The following is a 12,892-nucleotide window of genomic DNA, read 5'->3' on the forward strand; positions in this document are numbered from 1 at the left end:
AGAGAGATGACACAGAGATGGGGGGAAGAAAGAAGAATGGGGAAACAGGGAAGGATAGAGAAAAAGAGAGGGAGGGAGGGAGAGGGAGGAGAGAGACAGAGAGAGAGACAGAGAGACAAAGACAGAGAAACAAAGGGTGGGAGGGAAAAAAAGGAGAGGTTAGAGGGAGAAAGAGATAGAACACTAGAACTAGAAAAACAAGAGAATACAGCTTAGTTTTCTGTGCTAGAGCAATTTCAACACCAAATTATGTATGGAAGGAATATATAGGTTCTTTTGGATTGTGGATCTTATTAGACAAGTCATTTCTGCCTCCCAGTTTCCCTGACCTTCTTGAAGTCCCAACTAAATACCACCTTCTAAAAGAAGCCTATTCCAATACTCCCTGATTTTAATGTTTACCTTCTGCTCATTTTCTACAATTTATCCAACATATGGCATGTTTGACAACTCTCAACCATTGGACTAAGATCTCCTTGACAGCAGAGACTGATTTTTGTCTTTCTTAGTATATCTCTAGCAGTGCCTAGCACTCAACAGGTACTTAATAACTGTTTATTGACTGAGGAAAGGAAAAATGTCTTGACTATTTCAGAGCTTGCGTATAAGCCTTTGCATTTGCTCTTGGAATAAATAAAACCTAGCCTATTTTCCTTGTCATTTTTGCTTCCTGACATACCTGCATGGGAGTTTATGGCTCATCACTTTTTTGAAAGGAGAAATAAATAGGATTTAGTCCCAAGTTAAACCAAAGGTTTGCCTTTCAACCAAACAGTAGGACCAATAAAATGCCTCTAAGACCAAATCTAAGAAGCATAAACCCAAAGTTTAGATTCTGATTGTTGAGAAACAAACTGAAAGTTTTAAGAAACTAAAAAAGAAGGATCGATGTTTATACACAAAAAAAGTATTACTAGTTTAAAAAAATTTGCAAAAGCATCAAAAAAAAAAAAAAAAAAGACAGGTGTAAGGTACCAAATGATCAAAATTCCCATAAACTTTAATTTACTAGTAATTATTCTGGCAATGTAATCAAGCCTAAGATCCTTTGTCAACAAAGATAAAAGATTTCTGAATTCCTAATAAACTATTATCAAAACATCATTTTCACATAGAATTATGTGAATTACCCCAATTTCTAAATTAAAGAAGAATAATAAGATCAACATCAATGATTAGCATGAAGAAACATAATTTCAGGGGAATGGAAAAGAGGAAGCTTTCCAGGAAATATGACATCTTATATATGTAAGGAAGCCCCAAGTATGATCAATAATAAGAGCAAAATCAAAAACCCAAAGACTGCTAAACCATGAAAGGACACTATAGATAAAAAATGAAAAAGGACAGAATATCGAATAATTCACCTTTCTCCAACTGTTGCTGACATTCCTCCAAATTCTGTTGCAGAGATTTGTAGCGATCTATAAAACTCTCCAGATTCTTTTGAATGAAACTTGGAGCAGAAGGTCGAGACATAAGATCCATACAGCTGGAATTCATGATTTCAATTTGAGGGCCAAGACTAAGCAGATGGGTTAGTTCCCACTATATAATGGAAACACACAGATATATAATGGAAAAAAAGAGATTAAAAAAACCTATACACAAAAATAAGACTTGTACCAGTATTAGTTATAAATGGGAATATCAGTAAAAATTCGGACTGAAGAACAACACATCTATGACACAAGAAGCTTATTTACCCACCTGGCACGAATCCTTCAAACCTGGACCAAACTGCTGAGTAGTATCAGAAATAGATAAGTTTTTCACCCATTCTTCCTTTTCCTTGACAGCCTTTTCAAGCTCATCCAAATCTTTAAAGTATCCATTTATATCATCTTGAAGTTGAATTTTTCTTGAAACATCTTCCAAATTCCATGTCACATCTTTCCATTCTGATAAGACCTTCTCCAAGACAGTTTTTATATCATCTGAAGAAAGTCCTTCTGTAACAATTTTGAAAACAAGCAAGTATAGTCTTAATCACTGAACTTTTCTTAAAAAGTTTAACAAACTGAAAATCAGGACAAAAAGTGGATCTTAATATCAGGTATATAGGTGGATTGATTTTTATTTTAAAAATCAATACTGGGGGAGGGGAGCAGCTAGGTGGCACAGTGGATAGAGCACAGCCTGAAGTCAGGAAGACATGAGCTCAAATCTGATCTCAAGACACTTAATACTTTCTAGCTGTGTGACCCTGGGGCAAGTCACTTAACCCCAATTGCCCCAACAAAAACAAAGAAACCAACAATACTGTAAGTTAGAATATTTAAAGAACATTTTTTAAATGTTAAATATCATTTTTAAAAAATCTCATGTCACAAAAAAGACAATATTATACAATGTTGGCTGTCTACTGAATTGGGTAATATAAGATTCAAGCATATATACATACACACACACACACACACACACACACACACATATATGTATATATTTGGGTGAAACATGATCATACATTATTACTAAATTTTTAAATTATCCACAGAACTACCTCTATTTTCTTCCTCTATCACAAAGTATTTAAGTCAATATCATATTCCTGAATACAAATGTCAATTTCCTCACAATACTACCATTTCTATGACTTTCTCAACCAAACAATAATAACAACAAACAGCTCTCCTGAGCACATCCATATATGGTTTTTCTTTTCCTATTAGTCTATAGGCTCTTTCTGGGCAGGGAGTATCTTGCTTTGTGGTATTTGTATCCTCCATGCTCAATACCCTGTCTATGAGAATTTATTAAATTCCTTGTCATTCATTCATTATTTACTCAAGGAATCTCAAAGTTAAAAGGGAACATAGAGGTCATCCAGTCAAGGTCATTCACTGTACAGAGAAGTTATTTTACATAGGAGGAAGAAGAGGAAAAAGAAGAGGAGGTGGAAGAAGAGAAGGAGGAGGAAGAGGAAGCAACAGCAGCAGCAATAGTAGTAATAAGAGTAGTTTAAATTATATAACATCTATTATGTTCCAGATACTGTGCTAAGCATTAAAAAAACATTTCATTTAATGCACACAACAATCCTGAGAAGCAGGACCTATTATTCTCCCCATTTTAAAGATGAAGAAATTAAGACAAACAGAGGTTGAGCAATTTGCCCAGCATTAGACAGGTAGTAAGCTAGTAATGCCAGAGGCTATATTCAAACTCAGGTCCTCCTGAGTGGGTCCTGATGCTCCATCCACTCTGTCAACTAGTTGTCCTCAAGGTAATAGAACTAATCAGCAATTAAGGTTTACAAAATGAGATTTATAAAACATTTTAGTTGTGTTACTTAATTTGATCTTCACAATAGATAGGGGAACCAAGGCTATTTCTATCCTCATTTTACAGACTAATGTTCAGAGATAATACAGCAACTTATCTAGAGCCATATAGAAAATAAGTGTTATAGGAGAGATCTGAAACTGGGTCAGCTGGCTTCAAAGCCCAGAAGTCTACCCATTCTACCATTTTGACTTTCCAATAGCTACACTAGGATTGACAATCTGGCCTACTAATTTCAAGCTCAACTGGACTTTTTAATTTTACTACCTTTCTTCTATTAATTATTTCTTATTTGTCTTTTTTTTAGGTTAATATCCCTAGTGTTTACCATATTGATTAGCACATATTAAGTGGTTAATTGTTGTTTACTAAGTCATCACCATCATCATCATCATGACATTTTGGACAATCCATTAAGAAAAGATATCCCAAATTATAGGCTAACTGGAAATATTATTTTATATATTACATATTTCTAAAAGAATAAATGACTGATCACTGAAATTTATTTCATTATGACTTTCAAGATGGAGATCTTTTCAAAAAATTATTATTAAAATTACATATATAGAATTCGAAAGAAATTTATGTTCTAAGTACACCACTGTGCACTATTGTCTAAGTGGGTGGATGAACAATTCTGCATTGTATACTCATGAATAAATACCAAGGAGGAAAATCAGAGTTATTTAAAAAAAAAAAAATGTATGTGCCCAATAAAAAGTCACTGATCACTTTAGAATGTGTATTTTCCTTTCTATATAAGACTGTATCCAATGAATAACTGAAATAACATATCATATAAAGACATGTAATCTGCCAAGTACTATAGATTTAATATGCCTTATTATATTATGTTTTATGTCCTACAGTATGTATACACACACATAAATATAAATATGAGATACAAGAAAATCATGATCATCCACTTCAAATATCTACAATAAAGTTCACATCTCTAGTAAGGTGATCAAAAAAGATTTACAAAATCAAATAATCTAGAGACTTTGTGAATAGCTTCCACCAAACTTCTACCACCAGCATTTTATTAGAACAGAGAAATAACCCCATGAACATTGGGGATCCTTTGTTTCATCTCTGTTTTTGGAGTTATGTATAAAGGTAAATGCCAATTATATACTTATATCACTTTTATTTCTGGCATACTCACAAACAGAAACTGAACCAGTAACATGTGTAATCTCAATGATATAAATATTTCATTCAATGATGCAATTCAATGATGCAAATCACAGCCTATCTTAACTAGGGGGAACTAGGTGAGAGAATGGATTAAAGCACAGCCTTGGAAGACTTCAAATTTATCCCCTTAGCATTAAATGTAAGATCTTCAAGTCACTTAATCTGTTTTCCTAGATTTCCTCAACTTTGAAAACCACCCAGAGTTGTTGCTGAAGATTAATCAAATGAGATAATTGTAAAATGCATAGTAAAGTGCTTGGCATATAGTTTTGCTGTTGTTCAGTCATTTTTCAGTCTCATCTAACTCTTCAGGATTTTCTTGACAAAGATATTGAAGTAGTTTGACATTTTCTTCTCTAACTTAACAGATGAAAAAACTAAGGCAAACAGGACTAAGTGAATAGATCAGAATCAATTGGCTAGTAAGTGTCTGTGGCCAGATTTCAACTCATGAAGATGACTCTTCTGGATTTCAAACATTCTCCCACTGTGTACCTAAATGGGATATCATTAGGACTATATAAATACTAGTTATCATAATCATCATCATCTAACCAATGTCGATATCCACTCATAAATAGCTAAAAGAGAGTCTCCACAATGAGCTATAATACAACATTTTGTTGGCAAATCATCACATAAAAATAGCAATATTTATGACAAATGGTTCACATTTCTAGTGTACTTTGAGGTTTTCTCGTCACAACTCTGTCATATATGTGGTGTAAGTATTATGATCCCATTTCATGAATGATAAAACTAAGGTTTAAATAACAAATTGCTTGCCTAAAGTCTCACAATAAGCAAGTATAGACCTAGTTTTGAACTAAGAATCTACTTGTTCCATGTTCATAATTCTTTCCATGCTGCCATACTGTTTCAACTACATATATTACTGCAAGGAGAATGAACTAACTACAGTTTTTTCAAAGTTATCAGTCTGGTGAAAGGAATTAGTATTAAGGGGAAATTGAAGGAATAAGACTTTTATTCCATCTCTAATACAGTGTCCATACAACTTCCAAAATATTCCTGAAATATGACTCTAACAATATTAGTCTCAAATGATTTTTCTTCTGCACCTCTAGTATAAAAGACAAAATCCTTATCCCAGCATTTAATGATTTTCATAGTATAGCTACCTCCTACCTTTCCAATCCCATTCAAAACACTTTATATTCATAAACTAGTTCTTTAAAACTAGATGTTCACTGTTCCTTGTACACAAAATCCTAACTTACACATTGTTTTACTTTTCACAGTTGATTTACCATATCTAAAATACAATTACACCTCACTTCTCATCTCGATCTTATAGAATAACTAGGATCCAAGCACAGCTTAGATAAAACCTCTTATACAAAATTTTTCCTGATTACTTCCAGTCATAAGTGCACTCAGCCCCTTGAATTCATTTTTTATTGTTTTATAACAACTTTGTGCTAATTAATCTCTGTATATGTTACATCCTATCAAGAGAAAGTTCTTTGAAGATAAGGGGCTGTTTCATTTTTTATTTCATATTTTATTTATCTCATTTTCATTTATATCCCTCCAAACTAAGCACTATACCTTTTAGTCATACATGATTGCTACTGAAGTGTTTGTTTAAATGAATTGAAGATTTAGCAAAAGAGATATTATTATGTACAAAAGCAACTAAAATGGCCATTTTCTCCAAATTACTCAAATTCCAAAGGGGGCAAATTTACCTTCATTTTAGAAGGTTTTTCTATTTTGATAGCCACATTTCCTTCACTTACCCTTCCCATACATATCAATATATAATATAAATGATCTTCAAAGGAGAACAAATAATTAATAAACAAAGTTAGATATAGCTCTTTGTTATTAATTTAGTAGAGTTTAGTTTATTTTTTTAACAACATGATATAAGAAATCATGAGTTTCTTATAACAATTTTCAGATTCACATAACAATTCACTGTATGAAGGTTATCAATAAAACTAAAATAATTGTACAAAAATAAAATCACTAATCACACAAATAATTAATTATCTATATTATAAAACAAAAACATCCTGAATACTGAATGACCTTTACATTGGTATGGTATCTTTATGATATATATATATATATACATATATATATACACACACATATATATATAAAACATTTTAAAAATACATTATCAAATTTCATAGCATAATAAAAAAATATCCCCAAAGAGACTAAATAAAATCCATGACATTTGCCAGCTCTAATGAGCTTCAGTTTTTAAAAGTAAAATTGCAAGGCTGCTTAACTTCTAATTACAGGAGACATATACATGGATCTCTTGAAGAAAAAAAATGCCCTCATCAACTAAACCAACCAGTTTTCTCCAATACTTCTATATGAACAAAGCAGCATGAGACCACCAATTCCTTAATGACTCAAATATATTAAGCAGAAAATTCCTCTCAGTCTAAGCTACAGTAACATTTAAAATGGAACAAGTTTAGGAATTTTAAGCATATGAACATCTTTTTTACTAAAAATTGGATATGCTTTTCTTACTGCTTTTTATCATTCTCATCTGCAACATTAACTAACTTGACTTTGACCAAACTAAAGCTAAGCTTTAGCTACATCTACAATAAATATCAATGTACCAAGAATACCATTCACCAAAATGAGAGCTTTAATTAGATTCTAATTTTCATTTTTATACCAGAATAAGTAAAATCCCTACTGATGCTAGAGATTTAGATGATACAATCATAGGTTTAGAAAGAAAGTAGCCTTGTTTGCGTTCTTCCTTTTCTGAAAATGCCCTTCCTCCTCATAATATGATTGTTATAAGCATCTGAATTTTTAGAATATAGTTAGCCCATATATACACACATACACACACACACACACACACACACACACACACACACACACACACACACACACACATTCAAGAACTGCTAACATAGTCTAGATATAGAAAAATAAATATTAAAACTTGGAAAATACAGGTGCCTAAGGAATAGCAGGCATACTGTGCATTAATGCTTTGTGGCAGGTTACTAGATTTTGTACTAAAGAAACATCTGAGGAACATAAATAAATATAGTAGAGCTGACCTTTTCCTATTTGCTCCAAAAGAGTTTGTGCACTGTGGTTTAATTCATTTAATTTGGGGCTTCTTTCCATTTGCTCCTTTTCTAGGACCTAAAAATACAATCACAAAAAAATAAATATATATATAGTCTCTTCTTTATTATTAATGGCATTTTTATTTTTTCAATTACATATAAAGATAGTTTTCAACATTCATTTTAATAAGATTTTGAATCCCTAAACTTTTTCTCCCTTGGGTCCTTCTTAGCCACTCCCCAAGATAGCAATCTGATAAGGATTATACATGTACAATCATTTTAAATAATTTTAAATATAATAAAAGAAAAATCAAAACAAAAGGAAAAAACACAAGAAAAAGCAAATTTTTAAAAAGGATGAAAATACTATGCTTCTATCCACATTCAATCTTTAACATTCTCTCTCTCTGAGTGTAGATAACAAATGTAGTGCTTTATCCAGTATAACATTCTACCTCTCCAATGTACCTACATACAATTTCTGAGATTACCATGTACTATTAGATATTTATTTCCTACGGATATCCCATAACCAAATTAAACGCAGTATTCAGAAGGCAGAACTTACTATCTTTCCCATAAAATCCTTCCTAACAAAACTATCATTATTCAAAAGTCTGGAATCACTTTCAACTCCCATGTTGCCTTCCCCCATTAGTTTGGGAGCATCTTGAGAGCAGAGAACCACACTGGTCCTGTTTTTTCTTCCATCCTAATTCCCTTCTAATTATTTTCTTCCTTTTAATATTCAGTCTTTGCCTATTGTAAGATTTAAAAATAGAATTATGTCTGGTCTATCCCTAAGTTGAAGAGAATTTTAGTGTTAACTGTGTGATGGTGGTGGTCCTTTCTCTGGGAATCTAGATCCACCACTGAGTAAGTAGGATAGAGAGAGTAAACTAACCCAGAGACTAATATGTTTTGACCAAGATAAGGAGTATGAAACACCATCATTTAAGGGTATACTCTAACAAAGTTTATATGTATAATCTTGGACAATTTAACAACCTACCATGGCATCAGTTTCCTCCCCTTTAAAATTAGAAATGAAACTAAATGAAAACTAAATGAAACTAAATGAAAGTATGAGTTCTACTATAATATTGGGCACTAATTCAAAAGACTCCTTATTAAAGCTGCAAGATGTAAGCTAAAATTTCATAGCTTATTGTAGCATCTAAATTTTACAACTATGACAATTTCCTTAATTTGAGTCAGAGAATTTTCTTGTTAGAAAAAAAAGAGAATATGATCTAAAAGCACCTCTTCATAAAAGATAAGTACAAAACTAATCATGGCTTAATCATCTCATAAACAGTTTTTTTCTGTCCAGCTCAGAAAGGGTCCTATTCTTTCTACCATGGATTTTAAGCCAAATACAATGATATCCAATTTGAGATTTAAATACAGCACTCTAAATCTTTCCTCATTAGTCCATTATGCTATCATAAGTTTGCATTTCCCATCATCTCCATCTATGTGGACAGCAGACCTAACATGAGAAAATATTTTATTCATAAGAAACCATTTACCTTTAGTTTCTTCTTCATGTCCAAGGTTTCTCTCATTTTCTTATATTCTTTGATATCTATGTTGTGAATGGCACTTTTTGTTTTGAAATCCAGTTCAATAATTCAGCACTTACAGCATCAAACCTAGTTTTAAGAGTTCAGATGTCATTAGTTTTCTTCTATTCTCTCCTCAGCAATTTGGAGGCATTAAAACTACAAATGGCTCTTGTGCTATGTGACATCTACCCAATGTATACACAGAAAATAAACTCACACAATGTTTAATTAATCAAAATGACTTCGCATTTTACTATTTGTCAAACCGGTTTCAATTATTTTAATGTGTGTTAACTACACAGAACCATACAAACTCACAAATTAACTCTAAGAACTTCCCAAAAATTAATAATACATGTATGTAATTATGCCACAGGAAATGAAGAATAAGAATGCAAAAAAAGGGAAGGAAATTTCTATGAAATGATGGTGAAACAAATAAAAATAAACAGAAAGAATACAGTACATATTGGTTAAAATGATTACACATTAAAATTGTCTAATATTTCCTTTCTTGTGCCTATCATATAAAAGTAATCACTCCAGAAATCATTGAAGAGGAAGAAGTACTTATCCTTCTGAAGCCATAATTATCTGAAAAAAGATACAGTTAAGCCAAAAAAAAAAAAAAAAATATATATATATATATAGAACCTTTCAAATCATAAATCTCAAAGAGGAGGTTGTAGAAAAAGATAAAAACTGGGTGACCTGGTGAAATACCAATCAGAAGAAAAATTTCAAATGGAGCATCTTTTTTTAATTAAAAGAATGCTTTAAATTTGAGGCTCAAACCAGTGAAAAAATAATGATACATGTTTAAAACACAACACTACTCTGGTCTTCAAAAAGTTTATATTTTATCAGAAAGGGAAAAAAGAATGTATTCAAAAATGACAATAATACATAACTGAAAGTGAGAAGTGAAAAATGAAGTGTGAGTTTAGAGAGAGAGGGAAGAACATTTGTATAGGAGAGATGTATCAGTAAAGGTTTTAAGAAACATATGACATATGTAATTTATTTTCAAAGATGAATAGGATTTCAGCAGGAAGAGAACATAAAAAATGTGTTCCAGAAAAGAAAAAAAAAAGGAAATTACATGAGCAAAAGCATGTATGTGGGAAAATGAGATATGTACAGAAGACAAGTAGTTCAGTCCAGTGAGAAACTGAGTGAGGGAAATGTGCCATAAAAATGCAGTAGTATGTTAGACCCTGTATCAATCAAAAGAATCTAGATTATGTTTATTAAATAATTAGGAACTATTAAATTGTTGAGCAAGGAGTGACAAGACCAGGGTGGTGCATTAAGAAAATTATTTTAACAATGAATGGTAAATAGAAAGAATCGTGGGAAACAGCTACTGCAAGCAGGCAAACTAAGCTACTGAACAAGGCTAAAGATAATAAGGGCCATAAATAGGATGGTGATAGTGACAGTGGAAAGGTGGGGTTCTAGGAATAAGAGAGGCATTTGAGGGATTTAGCAAATGACTTGATGTAGGGGATAAAGGAAAGAGAAATGTCAAAGATGACTGAGATTACACGCCTGACAGATTAGAATAATAGTTCTATCATGAATAGGAAGATAGGAGTGGGGGCAGCTAGGTGACATAATGGAGAGAGTACCAGCCCTGAAGTTCAAATATGACCTCAGACACTTAACATTTGCTAGTTGTGTGACCCTGAGCAAGTCACTTGACTTTGCCAGTGGGAGGAGGTGGGGTAGAAGAGAGAAATAAGGAAAGGCACAGATTTGGAGAAAATTACAAATAGTTTTATATATTTATATGTATATATTATGTATAAATTATGTATTATAGATACATAATGTATTTATAAATTTATGTTTTTACATAATATGTATATACATATATATGTATAAATTATGTATTATAGATAACTTATTTATATATAAATATATTAATTTAATATATCATATAGGATGTCACAATAATAAAATTACATAATGCAAACATATATTGTCTGACATATTTATATGCACAAATGTGTATACATAATTTGACATGATGACAAAACATCCAAATGAAGATAACTCTGAGGAAGCTGAAAATTGGTTCTGAAATTCAAAAAAAGTACAGGCTGAAAATAATGTGAAATTAATCTACAGAAAGAACAGTAGTTGAAGTTAAAGGTATAATACAATCCAAGTGTATACAGAGAGAAAACAAATAGGTTGAAGACAAAGAAATGTTTGAAATTAAAAAAATAAGAGGAGAAAGAAATATAATTTGGGGAAAACAAAGAAGGAAGAAAGGCAGAAAAAAGAATCAAAAGAATTCAGTACTATATAAATGAAGAGGGAAGGAAGCATTAGAAAATAGGGCCAAAAATTATAAAGAAAGCAGAAGGTAAAGGACTGAGTTTATCATTTAGGTGACTCACATTTCACAGGACAGTGTCAGAGGAGTAATGCAAACAGAAGCATTATTACAAAGCATTATGGGGAAAAAAAGGAAGAAGAGATATGGAACATAAATTATAGATGGATAGAGATTAGAATGATGAAAAGAAAGAAGGCAATGGAGTAAGAGCCAGTGGAAATGGATGGAAGATGTAAAAAGAAGGATATTAAAAGTAGGGCATATTTCTGGAGAAAGCAAAGAGTATCAGCATCCACCAGAAATGGTATTTGCCTCGTCCTTTGAGATAGAGGGAGAGAATAAAATGGGAGAGAAAACTAAAATTTTTGAGAAAAATTTTGAGAAGGAAATTTAAAGGATCTCTTACTGAAAGACTTCAAAATTGCTTGGAAAATAGTGAGAAATATGATATCAAATAAAGCAAAGTATGATAGATGGCATTATAGTCATCGAGTACATCAATTTAATAAACACCTAAATCACAACCATTAAGTCCATGACCAGTTTATTGCTCAATTATTATGAACCATGTTGGGTATGATCTTAGTCTGAGTGCAGGAAAAAAGAAAGCAGCTTCATTTAAGGATGTTCATTATTCAATATTCATTATTTTAACAGAAATATCTTCCTTAAATAATAATAATAATAATAATAGCTAACATTTATATGGCACTTACCATATATAAGGGCAAAGCACTTAAAAATTATCTTACTTGATCTTTAAAACAAAATCTTGGGAGTTAAGAGCTATTATTATCATCAACTCCATTTTATAGATGAGGAAACTGAGGCAAATAGAAGCTAAGTGACTTGACTAGGGTCAGAGTTGGTAAGTATCTGGTAGAATTTGAACTCAGGTGCATCTACTGCACCATTTATTTGCCCTCTAATGACATTCAAAAGAATTTCAATTTATACAATGCATAAAAATATATAATGTAAAAGAAAATCAATATACTCATTTTTACTTTTTCTTAGCTTCAAGGTCCATATGTACTTGTCTCTTCTTTGGTGGAGGAGGAGGTGGCAATTCTTGTTTGGATTTCTTAGCAGTGACTTTTTCTCTAATGCCAACAGTTTCCAAAAGAAGTTTCTGAGGTACCTGGGACATTCCTAGCTTTGCTACAGCCTGAGTCACCTATTTAAAAAAATAAATAAATAAATAAATTGGGAGGGGGGGTGGAGAGGGGGGAGAGAGACGACCAAAGACGTAAACCTTGATCTGACAGTAAAACATTATTGCATCTTTTATTGTTGATAATGTTATGTTTTATTGTATTTAAACAAAAACTATTCAGATATCATTAAATGATGAGGTACAAATATGTTCCTAATCTTTTTTTTTTTTTTTTAATTTCCAT

General features: G+C 31.8%; 1 protein-coding gene across 1 annotated transcript in view; it reads right to left on the bottom strand.

Annotated features, from left to right (window-relative positions):
- Positions 1 to 12,892, bottom strand: part of UTRN (utrophin) — a 533,723-nt gene that overhangs the window by 406,706 nt on the left and 114,125 nt on the right. The window contains 6 exon segments of the mRNA XM_074309622.1: positions 1,368 to 1,548; positions 1,711 to 1,952; positions 7,563 to 7,650; positions 9,110 to 9,195; positions 9,198 to 9,232; positions 12,500 to 12,669. Of these exon segments, the coding sequence (XP_074165723.1) occupies positions 1,368 to 1,548; positions 1,711 to 1,952; positions 7,563 to 7,650; positions 9,110 to 9,195; positions 9,198 to 9,232; positions 12,500 to 12,669 (802 nt within the window).

This window comes from Sminthopsis crassicaudata, chromosome 4 (assembly GCF_048593235.1).
Source record: "Sminthopsis crassicaudata isolate SCR6 chromosome 4, ASM4859323v1, whole genome shotgun sequence".
Lineage (NCBI taxonomy): Eukaryota > Metazoa > Chordata > Mammalia > Dasyuromorphia > Dasyuridae > Sminthopsis > Sminthopsis crassicaudata.